This window comes from Pinus tabuliformis, chromosome 2_1 (assembly GCF_031772625.1).
Source record: "Pinus tabuliformis cultivar Carrire ecotype Pingquan chromosome 2_1, CPIR1, whole genome shotgun sequence".
Classification (NCBI taxonomy): Eukaryota; Viridiplantae; Streptophyta; class Pinopsida; order Pinales; family Pinaceae; genus Pinus; species Pinus tabuliformis.
The window spans coordinates 185,776,849-185,802,433 of NC_142299.1; the positions used below are offsets into that span (position 1 = coordinate 185,776,849).

General features: G+C 35.8%; 1 protein-coding gene across 2 annotated transcripts; it reads left to right on the forward strand.

Annotated features, from left to right (window-relative positions):
• The first annotated feature begins 3,296 nt into the window (after positions 1-3,296).
• Positions 3,297-10,741, forward strand: LOC149199348 (protein EDS1L-like). Of its 2 annotated transcripts, XM_089402397.1 has the most exons (5): positions 3,297-3,531; positions 3,717-3,799; positions 4,395-4,624; positions 7,892-8,710; positions 9,755-10,739. In XM_089402397.1, exons 2-5 carry the CDS (start codon positions 3,721-3,723, stop codon positions 10,538-10,540), a joined length of 1,914 nt encoding a protein of 637 aa, XP_089258523.1. In that variant the 5' UTR covers positions 3,297-3,531; positions 3,717-3,720; the 3' UTR covers positions 10,541-10,739. The 2 variants fall into 2 exon arrangements, with proteins under 2 accessions (XP_089258523.1, XP_089258522.1); XM_089402396.1 differs by lacking the exons at positions 3,297-3,531; positions 3,717-3,799; positions 4,395-4,624 and adding an exon at positions 7,252-7,354 and having other exon boundaries at positions 9,755-10,741.
• Positions 10,742-25,585: the final 14,844 nt, after the last annotated feature.

Below are 25,585 nucleotides of genomic sequence, written 5' to 3' on the forward strand. Positions count from 1 at the left end.
ATCCCATGTTTTTTTCATTAAAAAATTAAATTCCATTTTATGATCAAAACATATGTTAAAAAAATTTATTTAATATAAAATATTTTAAAATTAATTTATAATTTATAATTATATATAATATTAAATTTAATAAAAAAAATTTTTTATAATGAGATAAATATATAACTTTCGATCAAAATTCCATACAGTTACGTGGCAAGTTCTATGGAAAAAAATAAGTTTTCTTTCTTTAAAAGTTCCATACATTATCCTAGCAGTTTCTATTAACAACCATTAACTCTCTTTTTCTTACGAAAGTTCTATGCATCATCTCCCTGGCAAGTTGTTTTGACAATGACATAACCTTTTTACCCTTATCAAAACCCATGCAGCTACATAGCAAGTTCTATTGAAAAGGATTGCATTTTCCTTTTCATAAGTTTGATGGGTTTTAAAAATATTTAAATTCGAAACAAAATATTTAAAAATATTATATATAACATAAAGATTTATTATTTCAAATATTAATAATATGAAAAGAAAATTAATATCATAGTATAATATAATAATGTATTTTATTTATTCATATATTTTGATATGTTGTATATTTTATTTCTTCATATATTTTGATATGTTGTATATTTTATTTATTCACATATTTTGATATGTCGTAGGTAAACATATTAATATGTTTTTTTTTAGGTATTAATGTATGTAAATATTTTTATTAATTAAATTTATATATAATTTTTAATTATATATTACAATAGAAAAAATTAATGGTGTCTTTTAATTTATAGATAAATGGGTTTTTTTAATCAGAATTTATTGATACAATTTGCAGTTAGATTATGGATTTTTGATGTTTAAAATATATTTTTGAATGCATAAATGGATTCAATACCCTCAAAAACATGTGATGCAAGTTTTTAAAATTATCTAAAGATTTTGATTAAAATTAACCAAAAAAAATGTCAAAAAAGGCATTTTGTCTATATTAATAAACTAAGCCAAAAAATATATTCTACAAGATATAATATGTTTAATAGATATTAATTAACCAAGTGGTCTAACTTATAGACTGCAATTCACCGAAAGTCAGCGATACTTTCAAGAATTTTTGTTATTTAGAATACATTTTTGAATCCATTTAACTTATAGACAAAATAACATTTTTCATTGCAATTCACCAAAAGTCAACAATACAATTTCAAGATTTTTTGATATTCAAAATATATTTTTGAATGCATAAATGGATTCAACACCCTGAAAACCCTAATCTTTATCAAATTTTAATTAAAATTAACTATAAAAAATATCATGAAAAAAACTATTTAATCTATAAATTAAACTACACTTAATTAATTATATATTCATAAATTTTATATTCCTTATTTTAACTATATATTAAATAATAACGCACTCGTATACCTTGTTTTAAATGTACCTTAATAATATAGTCTTATAACTTCAATAATTAATGTCTTTAATAAATTTTAAAATATTTATTTAAATAAAAAAAACTTAATTTAAAAAAGAGCTAAACCATCACCATCATTTTCGTCGGAACACATTCTTTCGATTTAAACTTCCGAGGTCTACTTTAATTTCAAATGCTATATAATCGGATTAATTTAACTTATAATTAAACATATTATTAAATTTTGTAGAGTAGTAGTTCAAATGCTACATAATCAAATTAATTTAAATTATAGTTAAATATATTATTAAATTTTGTAAATATATTATTAAATTTCGTACGCTACCATTTTCTTGGGAGACAACTCAAACTTTCCAGGAAAGTTCCATGAAACCACATCGAAATTTATATCGGCAAATTCTTAGCTTTTTCTTCTCCGTTTTCTTTTTCTTCTCGAGCGTTGGTTTATGTCTGGGTTTTATGTTAAATTACTCTGCGTTAGTGAATGGAGATGTTAAATTTAATTATCATAAAGTTCATTAATCATTGATATTTTATCAAAAATATTTTCATAATTTTTTATTTTTATTTTTATTTTAACTTGAGTTAATGTTTTTTAATTTGATTTAAAATTAAAATATTTAAAGATGGTTAAAGTGTTTATTGAATGGTCATATTTTTTAATTTTTTATAACTGATTTCTATAAAAAAAAAATTATACTATAACTTATAATTATGGAAATCTATATTTATTTTACACTATAATTTATTGTAGTTTTTAAAATAGAAAATAAACAATGGCTAGAGCATAACACATAAAACAAAGCATAACACATAAAACAAATATACATCCGGGACTACCAGATTGAATTTTCATTATGTTCATTTCGATGTTACAATACGTATATGATTTTTCATTATGTTCATTTCAATGTTACAATACATATATTTTTATGTCGAAGCATCCATAAACCCTAATCCATTAAACCTGGATTAGAACACAACCGTAGTTCTCTTGACCGGATCTACAAAATACCATGGCCCTAAAACCGTCGTGCTCAAAATCATGTGTGGAAACCATGCACAAAACCATAGGTAAGTTCTCCCACCTACTAAGGCTAGTTGTGGAGAGAATATATCACAACCCAAACACTTATAACTATGGAAATCTACATTTAAAAATATATAATCAAAAGTCAAAAAATTTAAAAGCTTTTAAAGATGTTCAAATTATATAACTCTTAGATGAGATGACTAATACGCCTAATCTGATTTGAATACATCATTTATAAAATTCAAATTTATATAATTTACAAAATTCAAATATTTTTTTAAAGTTGTTTAATTTAGTTTTATTTTTTTATTTAATTTTTATTTTTGCTAGATTATATAAGTTTGAAGATGATTGATAGACCTCATCTACTACTTAAGTAGCAACAAGTAGCAACAACCATAAAGCATTTAAGGGCTTTGGACATTTAAGCCATTAAAATCACTAAAAATCTCACTCTATTGAATCACACTAACACTTACCATTGTTAAATTTTTATCCACAAAATTTAGAAATAACCCGCACATTAACAAACCACCTTTGTGACACCCTGCTCTACACCTCATAAGTAATTTAAATATGAATTTAAAATCTATTTTAAATAACTTAAAAACCATTATTATTTTTTTTATAAATAACATTAAAATTAAGACATTTAAATTTAAATTTTAAAAGTCATTTCAAACACCAAAATACAAAATATTACAAAACAAAATCGTATTACTGAATTTCGATAAATAACACTAAAATATAGAAAAAAGGAAAGAGAGAGACGCGACGTCCTTCGAATCTTTGGGAGATGCGCTACAGTCGTCACTGATTAATTATCTATAAACCCTGCAAACTTGTGAGCTTTGGGATGGCTTCGATTAAGATAAAATTAATCGACTGTGACTGTTGCAGTGAAGTACCCAGGTTCATGTCCATATACTTGACTTTCTACAAAGCCAAATTTCACACGGCAGCTCTCTCTTTCTGGGAGCTTTCCCGCTACCATGGTTGTTCACTGCCTATAAACTCTGCTTTCGTTCACAGGCATTGAAGTGCGGGAACAAGGTTAAAATCTCATCGCGTTTTCGAGGTATAATATTCTTCAGCTTTTGTTGGACAAATGTAATGTGATATTGTTTTCGTTCACAGGCATTGAAGTGCGGGAACAAGGTTAAAATCTCATCGCGTTTTCGAGGTATAATATTCTTCAGCTTTTGTTGGACAAATGTAATGTGATATTGTTTGGCTGACTGGTTTTGTTGAACTCTCTGACAGATTAATGGGTAGATCGGAGTCTTTTTACTCCAAAAACTTGTTGGGTGACTGCAATCTGTCTCGCAATGTTTACAGAAGCGCAGGCGATTGTAAGGACTCTGGACACCACATATCTCCACAATGGTATGATATTGTCCACTTTGGGCCTAAGCCCTCATGGATTTGCTTTTGGACTTACCCAAAAGGCCTCATACCAATGGAGATATTTGTCCATCCTTATATATCCATGATCCTCCCCACCTCTAGTCAATGTGGGACTAGCCTTACATGGAGCACCACCTACCTCGAGAGCTTGCTCTATCCCAGGTCAACTCCTCTTCACCGTGTTGGGGCCAGGACACGTCCATGAAGAATCAGGAGCACACCGCCTATCTAACCGAGCTCATCCACGGATCCCATCGTGATATTACCGGGGCCCACCACCTTCGTTCGGTATTCTGAGGATTCATCCACTTGGCTAACTTTGGGGCATGGCTCTGATACCACTTGTAAGGACTCTGGACACCACATATCTCCACAATGGTATGATATTGTCCACTTTGGGCCTAAGCCCTCATGGATTTGCTTTTGGACTTACCCAAAAGGCCTCATACCAATGGAGATATTTGTCCATCCTTATATATCCATGATCCTCCCCACCTCTAGTCAATGTGGGACTATTTGGTCGTATACCCAACAGCGATGATCCCAGCTATCTGAGAGCTGATTTAAACGAAACTACTGTTGCCATTGCTTTTCGTGGCATTCTCGATCCCCATGTCTTCCATGCAACAGCAAGCAAGTTTGAAGAATGTCAAAGTGGTTTTCTGGAGTGGCTGAAAGATGGGAACAATCAACCAGCCTTTCTGCATCAGGGTTCGCTCAACCAATTTCTCTACCTCTTGAATAATTCCAGATTTCAAGAAGAGGTTTTTACCATCCTAGCTTTCTTTATTTCAAGTTTTGTGCAGTTACTATATTTCAAGTTTTGTGCAATTAATATATAGTGAGGTGCTGATCTAGAGTTCAGGTGGGGAAGATCTGTTTAATATATATGGATCTCTTATTTACTTCAACTGCAAAGAATCTCACTTCCCCACCTGAACATAGATTCAGGTAGCCCAAAATCTATAAAACTAGCCTTTATGCTTTTGGGTTAGCATGGATATGGCACAATAGCACTTTTGGGTTAACATGGATTTGCACACTAGATTTTGTTAGTTTAAATGTTGGAGTTGTTTTTAGCATATTTATTTATTTATTTTATTTATTTATTTTTGGGTCAAATTTATAAATATATTTTGAAGTTTTATTTTGGTATATTGTTTTTATCTAGCTTGGAGTTTTTTTTAAGTATATTTTCTTATAAAACTAGTCCAGAATTCAGTAGAATTTTTTTGAAATCAGGGGTAAACTCTTAGCAATTTTTCAAGAGAAAGAGTTGACATATAATAGTTTCACAACACCAGTATACGAAGCCTATTCACTATGTTATCTGCACTTTAATGTGATATCCTGTGGCAATGTTACTTGGGAGCGGGAGCGGGAGCGGAAGCGGGAGCGGGAGCGACCATTTTCAGAAGCTCCCGGTTTGGGAGCGAATCCCGGAGCGATTTTTTAAAAATATATATATATTTTATATTTTTTAATTTTTGATACATATATGTCAACAAAAACATGTAGAATGATGAATTAGATATAAAAAACATAAAAAAACATAAATTGAACCATATAACAACAATCATCTAGAAGTTATAATCTTCATCAACCACGTCCGCAAGTTAGTAACATAGTAACATACAACATATTGAGTCTCATGATTCATCAATCTTAAAGTTTCAAGCTTTCAAAATTCAATATATAACATTTATCATCATTGATCACCAAAGTTGTACTTGTAAGCTAAGTGTAACCATTACAACAAATAATATCTAACATGAAATGAAATGTTATAAAATGAAACGAAATGAAACAACTTTCAACTTTCATGAAGCATCATATTCATAATTCATTACTAATGAGTTATAATTGCCAACTTCAAACTTAAATTGTCATATATTGTTTAAAAAAATATCATAATAAATATGAAAGAGTCAATAGTTATAAAAGCTACTAGAAACTAGAGAAGAGAAGTAAATCTATTATCTATTTCTTATGCTTGGGCCTCTTGCCACCACGAGAAATGTCTAATTTTTTAGTCTTGTTGCAAAATCAGGATCTTTGTCATTAATATCACCCTCCAAGCATTAATATCCAGAGGCATCTTTGTCATTACCTTTGTATCTGTATAGGGATCTTTGTCATTAATATCACCCTCTAAGCATTAACATAAGATAGAAAAAGCATAGCATGTCAAGTCAAGATTTTGTTTGAGTGATGCGTACATTTTTAGAAGGGTCATGATAGAGGAGTTCGACAACCAATGTCACTAACATCAAGGTACATAGAGGGATTGGTACTCTTGATTAAATATGAGTTCCATACCCTAATACATGACAAAATTCAATGGAAACATTGCAATCCCCCAATCTTGAAATCCTGAAAAACTGATAAGTCTGCTGGATTTTGAATGAAATCTAAAATTCTACTTTCTCCATACGAAATCCAATGAGGACGAAACCACTCTCAAACATCCTGAGTCATTTCATGGTAATGTTAAAAATTTAAGTAAAAGGATGAAAATGAAAATTAAAGAAAATGTCACTTTTACTTTAAGAATTTAACATTACCATGAATAGCATATCAATACTAGGGCCTAGACTTGATCATTAAGTTGCCCCACTCAAAAACTATTTGTTTCTTTCAAAAAAAATTGCATTTCGAACATTACTACAAAAAAAAGGCAAAAAATGCAAAACGCTCCCGAAAAGGCAGGGAGCGAAATTTTTTTTAGGGAGCGCGCTCCCGAAATCGCCCTCCAAGCATTAATATCCAGAGGCATCTTTGTCATTACCTTTGTATCTGTATAGGGATCTTTGTCATTAATATCACCCTCTAAGCATTAACATAAGATAGAAAAAGCATAGCATGTCAAGTCAAGATTTTGTTTGAGTGATGCGTACATTTTTAGAAGGGTCATGATAGAGGAGTTCGACAACCAATGTCACTAACATCAAGGTACATAGAGGGATTGGTACTCTTGATTAAATATGAATTCCATACCCTAATACATGACAAAATTCAATGGAAACATTGCAATCCCCCAATCTTGAAATCCTGAAAAACTGATAAGTCTGCTGGATTTTGAATGAAATCTAAAATTCTACTCTCCATATGAAATCCAATGAGGACGAAACCACTCTCAAACATCCTGAGTCATTTCATGGTAATGTTAAAAATTTAAGTAAAAGGATGAAAATGAAAATTAAAGAAAATGTCACTTTTACTTTAAGAATTTAACATTACCATGAATAGCATATCAATACTAGGGCCTAGACTTGATCATTAAGTTGCCCCACTCAAAAACTATTTGTTTCTTTCAAAAAAAATTGCATTTCGAACATTACTACAAAAAAAAAAGGCAAAAAAAGCAAAACGCTCCCGAAAAGGCAGGGAGCGAAATTTTTTTTCGGGAGCGGGAGCGAGGGGGGGCGCTCCCCCGCAACACTGTCCCGTGGGCTAGTATGTGATTCCTTACCGATATTGAGTAGCTTCAATCTGTAAGGGTCTGAAACTTGAAGAAGGGGTTGAAATTGCAAGACATTATAGTCCTTTATAGATAATGAATATGTTCAACCTGTTCGTTCTGTGAAGTGCCTGTTTGAAGAACAGTATTTTCAGCTTTGAACTGCAAGCCTGTATTTTTCATGAAGTGTTTAAATTTATTGCTCTGTTACACATACACCAAGTTATACACTAAAACCCATGGATCTGTACTCCCACCCTCGTTGTAGAGCACTGAACTCTGATAAAATAACCCTGCTATTTGGAATTTATCATTTTAGAGCACCAAACTTTGATAAAATAATCCTGCACTTTGGAATTTATCATTTTGTATCTTTGACTGTTGTTGCAGGGCCACCGGGAATATGAAATAATCCCGGATTTTAGAATTTGTCATTTTGTAGCTTTCATTTTTGTTGCAGGCTCTAATCCTGGTCTTTGGAATTTGTCATTTTGTAACTTTCATTTTTGATGCAGGCTCTAACCCTAGACTCTAGAATTTGTCATTTTGTAACTTTCATATTTTGTTACAGGCCCTTCTGGAATATGAAAGGGGTAAGAACGTATTGTTCACTGGTCACTCCATGGGCGGAGCTATTGCTGCCTTGGCCACGCTATGGATGTTGGATAAGCACCAGCAGCAGCACCCTGGCAAGCCTAAATCTTTTTTCTGCATCACGTTTGGCTTCCCGTTGACTGGGGACGAAACTTTTGCACGAGGAGTTCGTCGCAAGGGATGGACGGATCAGTTCTGCCATGTTGTCTTAGGACGTGATGTCATCTCTAGGGTTTTGTTGGCTCCTTCTATATCGGTGTCTGAGGCCTTGGAATCATTTTTACCATATTTGAAGAGATACCTGGAGAATGCAGGGGATTTACATGGTTCCACTGACACACCCATGGAAGAAGCCCTTCCACAGGGCAGTGCCGAGTTTGTGAGCACTGTACTCCAGTGTTGCTCTGCTGTAGCGAATTATAGTAGCTCAACCAACATGAGCCCCAACAACCCGTTAATGGCTGCTGTAAGGCCTCTAGTGAAGTTGAGTCCTTATAGGCCATTTGGCCATTATTTGTTCTGCTCCAAGCGTGGTGGGATTTGGATAGAAAATCATTTTGCTGTGTTTTCCTTTCTTTATTACGCCCTGCAATTTTCAGATGCTGCCCTGCAAATTTCAGATGCTAATTGTGACGAATTCATCTTGGAGCACGTTGGTTATTCAAATAGCTTGCCCAGTGTCCTGCAAAATATAGTGAAGTTGAATGAGCTTTCAGAAATTCCTTTGTCGGAAACAGGATCAAACTATCAAGACAGCAGGACAATACAACTGGAAGCTCTTGGGCTTGGAGTTCAGGTAAACCTTGTTGCTTTGCATTCTTTAAGCCATTTTTTCTCTCTTGCCTGCAGTATAAAAGTTTCAGAGTCATTGCCATGATAAACTCGATGTATGCTTTGCTTTGGTTTTGTGGTTGTAATAATCTACTGTTGTTTCTATTAGTTGAACTTATCTACTTCAGTATACGATCCTGTCATATACCGTGTATGCTATGTAGTGTTCAAACTAATATATGCGATCCATATTAAACCTGGATCTATTAGAAGCTTGACTGGTTAGGATCTGAGGATAAAATGGTTTTTATAAGTAGTGTTTTTTGCAATTATTTTTGAGAAGAAACATCTTCCCACCTTAGCTGTAGAACATCTCTTTATATCACTTGGAAGTTGAACAAATGGAAATGAAGAACAGAGAAAGGGAATAGCCTTGGTAAACAACGTACTTGTGATCCAAGAAACAAAGTTACTCGTATTTGTGATCCAAGAAATGAAGTTAGTTAGAGATGAACCATGTGGCTGAACTAGCATGTAGTTGGTTAAAATAAAATAACTAGTTTGACATAATTGTTACCATTGCCTATAGTTATGCAAGAGGCCAGTTGTACACGAAATATAACATAGGGGATGTTATAATAGGAAGGATTTCCCCATTGGGGTTTATTGCTCCCATGTTCTTGCTTCTTGTTCTTCAAATCTATTTGTATGTATATTAGGGGATATTATAATCTAATGAATTCCCCCTATGAGAGTTTATTTCTTCCATGTTCTTGCTTCTTTTTTCTTCAAATCTATTACTAGCAGGAATGAAACCATATGAGTTGAAAATTTTACACAATTTGACAACCAGTTGAGAACTTTATACACAATCTCAATATATTTTTGCGGTATTTAGCCTGGATTATTACTGGACCCTATTTAAAGGGGTCAGTACCCCATTGCAAAATCTCTCCTTGAAGCCTTGTGTATAATGTAAGAGAACCTTCAAGTAGATTATATACTGCAATAAAGTTCTGTTGGTTTCAATAATTGAGAGTTGTGTTTTTTTGTGATAAAATTTGTGCAGAATTGCCCAGCAAGACTTGCTCTCAGAGCTGCGGGACAAGTTTTGAAGCAGCAGAGGGAGAACCTGACCAAATTGGAGAATGAAGTAAAAGGAAAGATAGAAGTAGCCATCAAAGAAATAGAAGAGTATCGCGCGCAGTGTCTCAGAAATGGCACTGGATACTACGACTCGTTCAAAAAGAAGCAACATAGAACAGACTTTGATGCTAACCTTAACAGGCTGAAGCTGGCAGGCTGGTTGGACGAAATCATAACGATGATCAGTAAGGATGAGTTACCGGACGATTTCCAGTGTAGTGAAGTGTGGATAAAATTGGGCACTCACTACAGGCTACTAGTTGAGCCACTGGACATCGCGAATTATTACAGGTTGGGAAAAAACGAAGACTCTGGGCCTTATCTCAGAAATGCCAGGCCTCGTCGTTATACAATTCTCCAAAAGTGGTTGGAAGAAAATAATGAGATTCAACAGCAGCAGCCATCCCCTACAGGCACTGATCAGCCCACGATGCCCACTGAAGACTCCTGTCTCTGGGCTCATGTTGAAGAAATTGCATGCTTAATGGGTGCTAAAAATGCAGGGGGTCATGAAAACTCCATAGCAGGATTGGAAAAGTCACTGAGGCCTTTGATTGATTCCAATGGTTTGTCTATGGAAGAACTTGTGGCTGGCAACTCTACCTTCAACACTGTGGTCAAGTGGTTGTGGACACACATGACCCCACAGCAGAAATCTAGCTCTCCCATCTCCTATGTTATTGGCAGGCACCCAGAACTGATGAACTGATCATGCAGATGATGTGAGTAGCCATTGCATAAGTATTCAGATTTCGGTAGGCTTGTTATTTCTGGTGCATTCACTTCAATGAGAAGGAGAATTAAGTTCGGATTATCGTGAATATTATTAACTAGTTCATGTCTGTGTAGATTTATAGATTTTCTACTGTATTTTGATAATGTGTATTATATAATCCAGTTGAACAGGAATATGTCGTATATTTTTTTTTCTGACTATTTCCATTTTTGTTAATTGATATATAATATAGTCTTTTGATTGGTGGACTCTTAAAGCGCACTCTTAGTAATGTGCACCAGCTGGAAACTCATGAATGTCGCAGCTGCCCAACGTATATATTCTATATTTTATTTTGAGAATGTTTATTATATAATTCAGTTGACATGAATATGTGGCTGTTTTTTGGGGACCATTATAGTTTTTTTTTAATTGATATATAATATAGTATGTGAATAAGTAGTATATATATATAATTTGTGAATAGGGTATTGTTAACTTATTTTTTGAATAATGGTTATTTACTTAAAAAAAAATCTCAATTAGCCCAAAAAGCTAAACCTCTGTCACCTCCCTGCCCAACCCACCCAACCTTCAGTTAAAAATTAATAGATAATATAAATCTGAAAAAATAAATAAAAAATTACTTAATAAAATGCTTATGTAAATAAAATTTTAAATAACCATTAGGCCTATCTTGATCATCATCTTTGATTTGAGTGGCGTTATAGCGATTGTCATCTGTCTTTATATACAAATGAAGTTAGTTTTGCTTGCATTATGTCTTATATTAAAACATATGGAATAGGATTGAAAGTTTCTGTATGATCATCATTGTATAAAGTTAGTTTTGCTTGCATTATGTTTTATATTAAAACATATGGATTAGGATTGAAAGTTTCTGTATGATCATTCTTTTTTATTTGAGTAGTGTTGTAAAGATTGCTTAGCTATCTTCATATACACAGGAGAGTTTGATTTTACTTACATGATATATTAGAACATAAGGGAAATAGGATGAAAGTTTCTGTATTGTCTAGAATTGTTGATAAAATCATGAAAGTTTCTGCATTGTCTAGAATGGTTATTGGCTGAAATGAATGTTGCTGGAGCTGGTTTGGGATGCTAAAACGTTAGTGCAATGCTCTAAACCTTAACTGGTTGGAGTCAAGGAGTCATATATGGAGAGTGGATTTGTTAATGCTCTAGAATGGTTATTGGCTGAAATGAATGTTGCTGGAGCTGGTTTGGGATGCTAAAACGTTAGTGCAATGCTCTAAACCTTAACTGGTTGGAGTCAAGGAATCATATATGGAGAGTGGATTTGTTAATGCTCCAATTACTTTAGTCATTGATGCTTTGCTATTTATGATTTCTAATTTATGAATTCCTTATCATTTTTGTGTACACCTTTTTCTTCCATTTAGTTTAAGATTTCATACACTTGTTTGACATTCTTATTATTGGAATTGGGGAATTAGCTTTCTTGAATGTATGTGAATGGTAGATTTTAAGATATTCTAAAATTTGATAGTAAAAAAAAACGTCAAACAATTGATCTCTCCTAATCATCTTATTCTAAAATATTCCCAGAATCAACCATCTACATAATAATGATTGACTAACCTTACTATCAAATCCAGTGCATATCCAAATCTTCTAGAAGGTATAGGTGGAGCTGGTTCATGTTGATATAGTAGCTCAATTATATAAAGAATATGGTTTATCAAACATAAATTTATGCAATATATAATGTGGTTGATCAAACTAAAATTTATACCCTATAGAAAGTGTTTGATATTGCTTGACAGTAGACGAGAAGTAGAAGTTATTTGCATTTTTGAAGAGCTGCTCTTTTCACGGGAAGGCGTGACTTGCAATGTGGCCTCAATGTACTCTCAACGGGGATCCATGGTTTCTTCTACTTCTTCTTTTGTTAGGTAAGGATCAAAGGGTTGTCATTGCTTGGATTTGTACACTCCTATTTTCTTTTTTTGGATCTTTTTCGCCCGAGGACATGTATTTTGAAAATTTTCTTATTTGCAAACAAATTTGACATTTGAATGTTGTATTCACATAATCTAAAACTTGGGTTCATTGAACATTTGTGTTTTAACTGAATGTGATATGGTAGACCTTTGATGAGGTCTATTTTTACATAGATTCCTGCAAAGGTAAAGAGACCCTTCTTTATTCTTTTAGGTCCATCTTTTTGAATTTTCTCAAGGTGTTTCCAATGTCCTCCAGAACTTTATGGTGCTAGAAAAGGAGGTGATGAGCCTCATCACTGGGTAATTATATGGGCCTTAATTCACCTCCTAGCTTAGTCAAATGAACTATTCTCATAACTTATTACATGCTTTTGATTATATTTTATTTATGAGGTGAGTTAAAGTTGGATATATGCTTTGTGGTCTAATGTGCATTTAATAGATTTGGGACAATGCAAATTGTGGGTACCTTCCCACTCTTCTCTGGACAGAGCTCTCCAACACTAACGTTTTTCTCCCCAACAAGAACACTGGGACTCATCACAGTTTTACAGAGAATATGATGCAGGCCTACCCTGCAAAACCAGAATCTTTGCTCTGCTCATGCATAAAAACGCATTTCCAAACATTCGCACAGATAAGACTCCTTCTGGCAGTTTGTACACACTTCAAATTCGGAAGCTCCTCAATTAAAATTCATGAACTCAACAGTCCCCATTATGTTACTTCGTTCTGTACCAGTTTTCCCCAACGCTGAACTGTGACTTACCATTCATCCTTCAACCTCGAATTGACAGCTCCTTCTCTGCGCCTTGACTTCTGGTGTTGAAATTCTAACACAAATGAGCATCAAGTTTCGTAAATCGTTCTACCTTCACCCATCGACTCTGCCACTTCTGCAAATAATTACTTCGGCAATTATATTACTTGACCTCTGCCTCCTCACGTCTGGCAATAAAAACAATCGACCTCAACTGCAGTTCCCACTTGGAATCAGCCATTCCGTTACCACACTACCACTTGTCAACTGTTTGATCGACCGCCTCATTCAATGGCACATCCCGCGACAACTTCGATTAAACCAGCGCTGCTCTATTACCCTGTTCTACGTGGCAACGGTTCAATCTCAGGCCAGAACTTGACTTGTCAAGCCAGATATAAAACGTTGTTTAAGTTTTAACAAGTTAACACATTCCAACTCTCAATGCCTACGATACATAACAGGAGATTTCCATTTGTCAATTAAACTCTCGGCAAACGTTATATGTCCTTCCGTTCAAAATGTAAACTTCTCTACGCCTGTAAATCGATAATGGTTCTAACATTGAATTTCAAACCGCTGTTCCTACTTTACGCTTTTCAAACTAGAATTACATCGCTGCTCAGTAGCATGAAACATGAAATGATCCTAATCAAAACAGACAGAGCTTAAAACAGATATGCGCCCTTTTAATGCAAACAGAGGTTTAAATTAACAATGGTCCCTCACTCCTGGATTTCTCATTCGGTTCACATGGGTTTACCATTCAAGCCCAATTACAGGTATTAAAACACAATTTCTGAATTAATCAACGCAGTTCTAAAACACAGTGTTCAATGAAAACTACTTACAAACTTTGTCTTTGCCAGACCAGATATTCAATCTTTCATGGCCTTTTCAATTGCCTGGAGGCTTACAAGCTTTTTCGCAGTTCCCGCCTCCCTTTCTCCTCTCTACCCTATTCTACCTCCCCCAAAAAGGAAATTATACCTAACTACCTCTTCCTACACATGAAGAATTAGTTATTCAGTTATGACTCATCTTTATCATCATTTAACTACACCAGACCACTTTTAACTACCTACCCTTATTGAAATTAACCCAAATTTAACAACTAAGCCTTCCTCAAGTCTTGCATTCAGCCACAACATGTGACCACCCCGTCACATTGCTGGCCCAAGTCTAGATGCTCCTGCATCAGACTCTCACGCTTGAAAACATTCATGATCTCCTGATCATGTGCTTTCAAGAAGGAATGAAGAAAAACAAAAATTCCTCCTGGATCCCAGACTTGGTCTTGGAGTTGTCCATATGCTCTGCTCCTCTGTTTAGGCTGCTTGTTAGCTGCTTCCTGCTTCATCTTCCTTCGCTGGTCACAATAGTTTGGAGCTGAAAACACCGTAATAAGTTTGCCGTTGTGTTCAAGTTCTTCTTCCTCTTTAACTTCATGAGACCTGTCCACCTGCGCAAGATTGTTTCCTTGGAAAAACCTTTTGATCACATCTTCTCCAAAAGACAAACCAACATTCCGTGTGCTGGGTCCATGCCCTTTATGGAGCTGTGGATCGCTACAAAGTATTCCACACATCAAACCCCCTTCAGGTGGCTCGCGGAATCGAATAATGTCTTTGATATCTTCCAGTCTTATACCATCAACGCTAAAAAGACTATTACGGACAACAAAAATCTTATCATTGAGGACATGAGCCAAAGGTAAACAAAGCGCTTCAGCGAAAAGCTCAACCATACTTCTGCTGTACTTGGACTTGACTTCGCCCCCAAGACTATAAATTTGGTTCTTACTCCTGCTTCCATGATTTCCTCTTGGACACATATACTTGAATACAAATGGCACAAGCACGACTTCAACTGAAAATAAGCCTCGGTCAACAAAATCATTCTTAAAAAGATAAGGATTGTCCTCCGAAGAAAGTCTACTAACCTCAAAGGTGTCAAAAAGATCATAATACTGACCATAGGTGTCATCACAAACAGTAAATTGCTTCCAATTTGGAATATTGACGTCAACCAGCGATGGCATCGCCCCCAGCAAATCCTTTTCTTGCAGTAATATTTGAAATGCACACCTTTTGCGTATGTTTCCCCGATTCTTGAAGTCTCCTATCACCTTTTTTATAAACTTCAATGTTTTATTTTCCCCTCCTTTTCCATGTTGTCGCTCCACCTTCATTGAACAAAAATCATTGGGTTCAACAACAGAATGATTCACAAGATCATTCGCTGAGATGGCCTCAGCAAATTTAACTTTTTTGACTGTTGTTTCGGTCTCTTCAAGCTTTTTGGTGGCATCAGGACCATTTGGACAAATTCCTCCAACTTGCTGAAAATCTTTTAATACTTGACTGTTCACCTTCCCTGATGCTGCCAGCCTCCGCCTTCTGGTCTGCTGCAACCTCAATTTCTTCATGTTTTCGGTCTCTATTTCCAGTCGATCTTCTTGCTGGTCGTCTTTATCAATTCTCCCTTCCTGCTCTAGCTGGTTGCTGCTGTCCAGCGGCATCTTTCTTTGTCCCACACGTCTACACTTTGTGTCCCCCGAAGCATCATGGACTACATTGACATCATTCCCACCAGCTCCTACAGAAGTAAATTCAGACTTTCCATTCTGCATATCAACATCGTTATTCACTTCCTCGATGGAATTACTATTTACATTTTCTATTCCATGTTTTGAATCCCCACCAATGCTATTTGTCTGTGTAGACATACTGATATCATGTTCTGATGACCCTACAGAACTGATATTTACGCCCTGCTTATCAGTGTTATGTTTGCTTTTCATACTTCTGTTATTTTCCTTCTTGCTGACTACAGAAGCACCATCCTTACCACTGGCAGCAACTGGAATGCTTAATGGCATACTTGTTTCAAACATAGAACTACCTGACATGTGGAGCCCATCATTTTCGGTAACCACCTCCATAGAATTTTCTTCTTGAAAACGAATTCTGGGGTGAACCCAAAATCCGGTTTCCCCAATAAAACTACCTTCAGGTCTGTGGGTTAGCGGCCTAGAAGAGTCGTTTCTCAATCTCCTCTTCTTATCTTTACTGGCGCCACACTTGCTATCAACGCAACAGGGGTTTTCTTCCAAAACTGCCACGCCAGTTTCCTCAACAAATTCGTCTCCTTTGCCAGTCTTCAATCCCACCTTTGTGCGGCCTCTTGACTCTTTTTTTTCAGTCTTGGCCCCTCCATCGTCTTCACTGTCAATAGACTGTGGTGGCTCTTCGACCTTTTCTTCCCCCTTCATTTGACTGCTCGACTGAGTCAAATGTTTCTCAGCGCCGACAACAATACCTGCATTCACCAATAAATCATTAGTTTTAAAGAAATAGGACTTTTCGATCTCTTTTGATGCTTCAGGCATCAATCCCCCATCATTTTCTTTCTGGACTTCAATAGATCTTGCTTCGAATTGTTGGCTGCTGTCGTCTTCATCCTGCTGATTCACAGTTTTTTTAATGTCCCTGCAGACACAACTTCCTTCCATCTTACTGCCAAATAACCTCTGCTCGATTCCTCTGTTTTCGACATCATATCTGTTAATGTCGTTTTCGGAACCTACAGTTATATCATCATTTGAAAATTTATGACATTCATTCAACTCCATAGATGTTAAAAATATTTCATTTCTATCATGCACAGCAACCGTAATTTCTCCTGGATCAGATTCTACAGGTTTTCCTCCTCCCTCAGGTTCCTTTAGCCATCGTTCCAAAAACTCGATTTCCCTCTGAAATCTTTTTAGCACTTCATCACTACCTTCACTCTGGCAATTTTCCTGAGTCATCCTGGCTTCAACATCATTACATCGAAAACTTTCGTCAGCAATTTCATTAAACAAATACATTTGTATACCTTCTGGGAATTTTTCTTCGGCATTTCCACGTTTCTCCTGTTCCAGAACAGCTTCGAATTTCTGTCTTATTCCCAGCAATATTTCATTTGTGATTTCTTCTTGTTGTGGTAAATCATTACCTTCCTTCTCTGAAAGGAATTCCCTACCAGGCGTTACCTCAAACGTTTCTTTCTCTTTTGTGACAGTTCCTTCAGACTGCTCACCATCTTTCGTGCATCCTGCATACATACATAAACTGTGAGAAAAATTGCAAGACTGCATAGCCTCATTTGCTTCTCTCGCCAACACATCTTCAGATGCTTTTGAACTATCCCAATAGTTCATGAGATCCTCCCCTTCGGTCTCTTCACCCAGACTTTCACCCTGTTCTGGGCCACAAATGGGAACATCCATTTTTAACTCAGCCTCTCTGAGTTTTCCACAACTCAACATCTGCTCGAGCTTCCTTAGCTCTTCTGCCAACTGTATGTTTGTCAGCGTTTCCCTCTTTGTGTGTAGCTTCTGCCACTTCATCCTCTTTCTCATGGTCCAACCATGTGTCCGGTTTTTCACATTCTCCTGTAACAACTCCATTAATAACTCAAGCTGCACTGCTATCTCAGCTATCTCTTTCTCATACTCTTCATCAGTCAATTGCTTCCATACGCCATTTGCCTTGGCATCCTTCTCCCTCTTTCTACTGTGGCCTCTCTCTGAACCTTTGCTCCCTCCTTTATGACTTTCAATAGTCATCTTCCTCGCCATGAGTTGCACCAAGCCCCTACAACAGCAAACTCTTCTGCTGCCACTTACCTCACCAATCCCTTCCTCCGGATCTGGTCTTTTGGTAATCACCGGTCCTCTATTGGAACCTTTCGAGCATTTCTCCACTGCTCCTTCAGGCTTCTCTCTTCTGCAACTTTATTCAACCTCTGTTGAATCTTCAGGTTCTGCCACATTCACTTAGAATCCTTTGCTGGACTCCTCTATCACTGCCACACAGAGCTATTCTGGCTCTGATACCACTTGATGCAGGCCTACCCTGCAAAACCAGAATCTTTGCTCTGCTCATGCATAAAAACGCATTTCCAAACATTCGCCCAGATAAGACTCCTTCTGGCAGTTTGTACACACTTCAAATTCGGAAGCTCCTCAATTAAAATTCATGAACTCAACAGTCCCCATTATGTTACTTCGTTCTGTACCAGTTTTCCCCAACGCTGAACTGTGACTTACCATTCATCCTTCAACCTCGAATTGACAGCTCCTTCTCTGCGCCTTGACTCCTGGTGTTGGAATTCTAACACAAATGAGCATCAAGTTTTGTAAATCGTTCTACCTTCACCCATCGACTCTGCCACTTCTGCAAATAATTACTTCGGCAATTATATTACTTGACCTCTGCCTCCTCACGTCTGGCAATAAAAACAATCGACCTCAACTGCAGTTCCCACTTGGAATCAGACATTCCGTTACCACACTACCACTTGTCAACTGTTTGATCGACCGCCTCATTCGATGGCACATCCCGCGACAACTTCGATTAAACCAGCGCTGCTCTATTACCCTGTTCTACGTGGCAACGGTTCAATCTCAGGCCAGAACTTGACTTGTCAAGCCAGATATAAAACGCTGTTTAAGGTTTAACAAGTTAACACATTCCAACTCTCAATGCCTACGATACATAACAGGAGATTTCCATTTGCCAATTAAACTCTCGGCAAACGTTATATGTCCTTCCGTTCAAAATGTAAACTTCTCTACGCCTGTAAATCGATAATGGTTCTAACATTGAATTTCAAACCGCTGTTCCTACTTTACGCTTTTCAAACTAGAATTACATCGCTGCTCAGTAGCATGAAACATGAAACGATCCTAATCAAAACAGACAGAGCTTAAAACAGATATGCGCCCTTTTAATGCAAACAGAGGTTTAAATTAACAATGGTCCCTCACTCCTGGATTTCTCATTCGGTTCACATGGGTTTACCATTCAAGCCCAATTACAGGTATTAAAACACAATTTCTGAATTAATCAACGCAGTTCTAAAACACAGTGTTCAATGAAAACTACTTACAAACTTTGTCTTTGCCAGACCAGATATTCAATCTTTCATGGCCTTTTCAATTGCCTGGAGGCTTACAAGCTTTTTCGCTGTTCCCGCCTCCCTTTCTCCTCTCTACCCTATTCTACCTCCCCCAAAAAGGAAATTATACCTAACTACCTCTTCCTACACATGAAGAATTAGTTATTCAGTTATGACTCATCTTTATCATCATTTAACTACACCAGACCACTTTTAACTACCTACCCTTATTGAAATTAACCCAAATTTAACAACTAAGCCTTCCTCAAGTCTTGCATTCAGCCACAACATGTGACCACCCCGTCACATTGCTAGCCCAAGTCTAGATGCTCCTGCATCAGAATATTTGGGAGCAGGGCCCTAATAGTACTTGTGAATTCTGGTCGATTGGTTTTTGCATTGTTGCAGAAAACCTATTTTTTTAAGCGTTCTCACTGAAATTTGTGGAAATCTATGACTGTGGTAACGTAAAAGGCAAAACGGAACGATTGGAGTTTGAGTAGGTTGAATAACATTGTAACTAACTAATACCCTAATTGATTAATACTTAAAATCAATCTAATGGTCTATACTATTTTAATCGTCTAGCATCCCAATAAACGGTTCACAAAGTTACAGGTGTCCTGGAAGGAAAATTATTTTCATAGAGAACACCTTAATGCATAATTAAAAAAATTCATGAAAAAAACACAAGCACTAAAAAAATACTAATAATTTAATTAATATTTATTATTATAAATTCATTATAGATAATCCCCCACATAATTATATTCGCAAGTGAAAATAGAATAAACAAAATAGTGATAGAAAGAAAATTCCCTCTTGTATTAGTAAGTGAAAATAGAATGAACAAAATAGTGATAGAAAGAAATTTTTATAGAAATTATGATAAGTTTAGGATGGATAAAAAAATGCTAAAAAAGGACTCTATTTAAAGAACATATATAACTAGAAATTGCACATGATGTTGCAAAGAAAACCTCGTAAGACATAAGTTCGAGAATCTTGACATATAAAATAAATTCAATGTAAACAAAAATTTAAAAAATAAAAGATATACTTGACATTTTATCATTAGAAATATCTTAGGCATTCTACATCTCCATTGTTTACCCTTTTACATTACAAAGTTATCAAATTTATCTCAAACATTTTCTAACATGAATCATATCCCATAATATAAAAGAAATTTAAAATAAAATAAAAAATAAAAAATGGACAAATTTAACCATTGTACCCACGGGGGATTTGAACCGGTGACCTATCGCAAGGAGTGCTTAACAGCACACCCATTCACCGTCAATCCAAAGCCCCGTGGGCAAAAGGTAGTGGGCTTGGCCCGGTTTAGACTAACTACTCACACGACGAGCTACGACCTTGCTCGGAATCAAACACAAGACCGGTCCGTCATGATGAGGCCGACTTTACCACTACGCCGCCTCCACGACCTTACCATTGTTCTATTTTTATTGTTAATATAATTTTTTATTATTATAAATAAATAAAATTTTACCTCCTTTTGAAAATTATTGTGAATGTGAAATAATTTATAGTTCAATCAAAATTCATTTTCAATGCAAAGGAGTGAATTTATTATTTTATCAATTTTTTTTATGAAAAACATGTCAAATTGAATTGGATGAAGTCATTACATATATATATATATAGATAATGAAATGATGGGTAAGTATTACATTGAAATTATCATCTGAACCAAATTTAATCATTTTTCATATTAGATTTTGAAATGATCATTATATTAAGTAATATTGGAAGATAAAATCAATTTTTTATGAAGAACGTGTCATATTGAATTGGATGAACACTGTCATTACATATGAAAAAATTATATAAAAATAATGACATGATTGGTAAGTATTACATTGAAATTATCATTGGAACCAAATTAAATCATTTTTCATATTAGATTTTGAAATGATCATCATATTAAGTAGTATTGGAAGATAAAACCTTATCACCAATGGAAAATAAACAATTTTCCAGTCTAAATTACCATTTGTAGATGAGTGGACCATGTGAGATCTATTTGTGGGAAATATCAAGAGCTTCAAAATTCATTTTCAATGCAAAGGAGCGAATTTATTATTTTATCAATTTTTGATGAAGAACATGTCATATTGAATTGGATGAATACTCTCATTACATATAATTTTTTTTTTAAATTAATGAAATGATTGGTAAGTATTACATTAAAATTATCATTTGAACCAAATGAAATCATTTTCTTATTAGATTTTGAAATGATCATGATATTAAGTAATATTAAAAAATAAAACTATTGTAATAACAAACAAACCAAGATAAAACGAAGACCTCACAAACAAAATAAGACAAATTTCACGTAACAACAAAAACACAGAGTTATGCGCGGTAAAAGCCATAAATAAAATTTCCATGATGAGTGCACACCAATATATACTTTGATTAGACGAAACAAAACGAGGCTGCAGCTCCATTCACCGTCTGTAAAACCAAGATTTATAAAGATTTACAAATGCTGTGTTTGAAATTAATTTTTATGTGCCCACCTATAACTTCGCTCCGGATATTTAGGCCAAAAACTAAAATTGCATAGCTTCACATAAACATACATTGATATATTTAGGGCAAAAACTAAAATTGCATAGCTTCACATAAACATACATATACATTGATATAATTTTGCCCTAGACATATGTGTCAAAAACTAAATCATGTTTTTGGCATGTATATGTTGTAGAGCACTGTTTGTTGCATGCATGAACAAGAATGACGTGCTTGCATCTTGGTAGGAGTTAAGAAAAGTGTATAGAATTATGGATCACAGGATGGGTCTTAGTATTTTTAGAGTCAATAGGCCACGGTGGTTAAAAACCGTAACAGTTGGAATTGAAGACTTATTGAACAAATTTATAGAACTTCTCCACTGGAGTCGTATAGTAGTTGTTATCCATGGGTTTGGGGAATAGAATGCTAGAAAAATTTTAAGAGGGCAGAGGAGCTCAGAAATAGATTGCGGTAAAGTAAGCAAAGTTAACTTTGGCGGCATGGTAAATCTTAGGTTGCGGGGAGGATATCCCAATCACAAAGGGACTTAATTAAAACATAAATCTTACTCACAACAAAACAAAGGAGGTTGCATAAAACAACTAGCCACACTTTATATTATATGTTAAAGCATAAAAAAATACATTCGCGTCATAAATGGAAGCTGCAGCTCCAAGTGAAAACACAACAAACTCACTATGGGGTTGGAGAGTAAACTTCTGTAAAACTCCGGTTTTCTGGCCCACCAATATTTCCTCCACGATTTTATCCTCACTACCTCAGAGACTTTGGCTCTCTAGCTTGCCCAACATTACAAATGACTTTTACATCCATATTTATTTTAACATACAAATTTGACATTAATTATATGACGGAGAAAATATTTAATACACAACATGGGCTATTTTACATAATAAATGGTTTTATGAACTTGTAGGTGTTGTGGAATGTGGGCAACACTTGCAGAGTAAATGTTTGCCCATATCTATTTACCAAAATTTATTAAATGCTTGAACTCCTCTGTTGTGTTGTGGAATGGTCCACGTTGTACTTCTGTTCTGACTTCAGTCCTCTCGCCTGCAAACAAAATCGCAACCGTGCAGTGGTTGACTCGACAAGCATGGTGTTTTTCAGTGTGTTTAAGGCGGTGGTTGGGATTATTATTTCCAACAATCCCCCTTAATCGCAATGGTCGCCATTGACAATTCCCAAACTGCCTCTGAGATAAACAAAACTTTCACGTGCCAATGGCTTTGTGAAAATATTAGCAAATTGTTCCTATGACCTGCAGCGCTGCAACACAATTTCATCATTGTTAATCAACTCTTTGATAAAATGATATTTAGCATCAATATGCTTGGTCCTCTTGTGAAAGACAAAATTCTTTGACAATGCAATTGCGGATGTGTTATCGCAGAAAATAGTTGTCGCTCCCTCTTGGTCGTGGCAAAGATCCCTCAACATCCTTCTCATCCAAACTGCCTGACACGTTGTTGTTGTTGCAGCGACATATTCAACTTTTGTTGTTGACAGTGACACTATTGGCTGCTTCTTAGAGGCCCATGAAATGGCTCCAGAACCCAAATGAAAAACATATCCCGACGTGCTCTTTCGGTCATCGACACTTCCTGCCCAACCATTGTCGGTGTAACCAACCAACCTGAAATTTTCTGTTGCGATGTACAAAACACCATACTGTTTTGTCCCATTGACATACCTTAGAATCATTTTCGTTGCTTGCCAATATGTCTCTTTAGGTGTCTCCATGAACCTCGACACCAAACTCACTACATACATTATATCCAGCCTAGTGGTGGTCAAATATATCAAGTTGCTTATCATGGTTTTGTATAATGTCGGATTAACATTGCTATTGCAATCTCTTTTGCTCAACTCAACCCCATGATAGTTGGAGTTGGTGCGGGCTTGCTATTCTGCATATTAAACCTCTCCAAAATGTCTGCCACATACTTTGCTTGAGAAATAAAAATGATATTTTTTGTTTGCTTCACTTCTATGCCCAAAAAATATCTTAGCAACCCTAAGTCAGTGATTTCAAATTCAGTGTTCATGACTTGTTTGAAATCAGTGATGAGAAAATCATCACTACCTATAAAAATTAAATCATCTACATATAAGATAACAATGAGAATCTTACCATCATTCTCTTTGATGTAGAGAGTAGGCTCATCGTCACACTTGTCAAAACCATTGTCCAACAAGTAGGCATCTATCCTGTTGTACCATGCACGCACTGCTTGCTTCAGCCCATAAAGAGTTTTCTTCAATCGATACACTTTGTCTTCTTGGCCTTCTACCTCATAACCAATCGGTTGTGCAACATACACTTCCTCTTTCAACACTCCATTCAAGAATATTGATTTTACATTTGTCTGATACACATTCATCTATGTTGCGCGGAAATCACCACAACTCTATGCACCGTCTCCATCCTTACGACTAGCATGAACATCTCCGCATAATCTCTTCCATGCTGTTGCTTGTAACCTTTGACAACTAGTCTTGCTTTGTGCCTTTCAATCTTTCCCTCAATGTTGCTTTTGGTCTTATAGACCCACTTCACTCCAATGACTTGTTTTCCTTGCGGCAAGTCCACTAACTCCCATGTGTCATTCTTTTTTATTGCTTCTATTTCTTCCTCCATTCCCGCAACCCATTTTTCTTCTTTGACTGCATCTTCAAAAAGGATTGGGTCATCTACATGACAAAATAATGCAAATAAGGTATTCAGACTAGCGCTGCTATCAACCTCATCTTGCTCATAAATTTCATTTAGATTTCTGAATTTTGGTCTTCTTATGCTTGTTGAAGATGGGCTTGACATGTCACTTGGTGTTGCGCTTTGCGGCATGCTTGGAGAAACACTTGCTTGACTGCGTGACGCTGTCCTATTATTTGTTGATGTTGTTCCTTGTTGTCTGCTTTGTTGCGCTTGAATAGGATTAGAGGGAGTCACTGCTGAGGAATTACTTGTTGCTATTAATTCCTCTTTGTCCTCATGTGGTATACATGCTTTCACATTGACTGTCTTCTCTAAACTTCCATCCCATGCTTCCTCTTCTCTGATTATGACCTTTTTGGTTGATGGATTGTAGAGCTTGTATGCCTTGGATTCATCATTGTATCCAACAGATATACATTTCCCCCCTTTGCTGTCCAACTTTTTCCTCAACTCATCCAGGACATGTGCATAAGACACACATCCAAAAACTCTCATGTGAGTGACACTATGCTTTCTTCCACTCCATGCCTCTTCAGGAACTATGTTCTGGACGCTTTTGGTTGGACATCTATTTAAGATATATGATGCACATGCGACAACTTCAGCCCAATAATCATTTGGCAAATGTTTTTCCTTCAACATACTCCTCACCATTTCCACAATGGTCCTATTCTTCTTTTCCACCACACAATTTTGCTGAGGTGTATATCTTGTTGTAAATTGCTTGTGAATTCCATGCTCCCTACAAAATCGAAGGAAGTCATTTGAGATGTATTCGCCACCTCTGTCAGTCCTGAGGACTTTGATGTAATGTCCGCTTTGCTTCTCAACAAGAGCCTTGTACTTGCAAAAGCGCTCAAACACTTCACTTTTCTGTTTTAGGAGATAGACCCATGTCTTCCTTGTGTAGTCATCTATGAAGGTCAATACATAGTGGCTGCCACCGCTTGATGGTGTCTGCATTGGTCCACATAAATCTGAGTGGACAATCTCCAAAGGTGCCTTTGCCCTTATGGACTCTCTCGCTGGAAATGTCTCTCTATGTTGCT

Coding starts and splice junctions, on each gene's coding strand:
- LOC149199348 (XM_089402397.1), top strand. CDS start 3,721: ATGGGTAGATCGGAGTCTTTTTACTCCAAAAACTTGTTGGGTGACTGC. Junction 3,800..4,394: donor CAATGTTTACAGAAGCGCAG/GCGATTGTAAGG, acceptor GTATACCCAACA/GCGATGATCCCAGCTATCTG. Junction 8,711..9,754: donor CTCTTGGGCTTGGAGTTCAG/GTAAACCTTGTT, acceptor AAATTTGTGCAG/AATTGCCCAGCAAGACTTGC.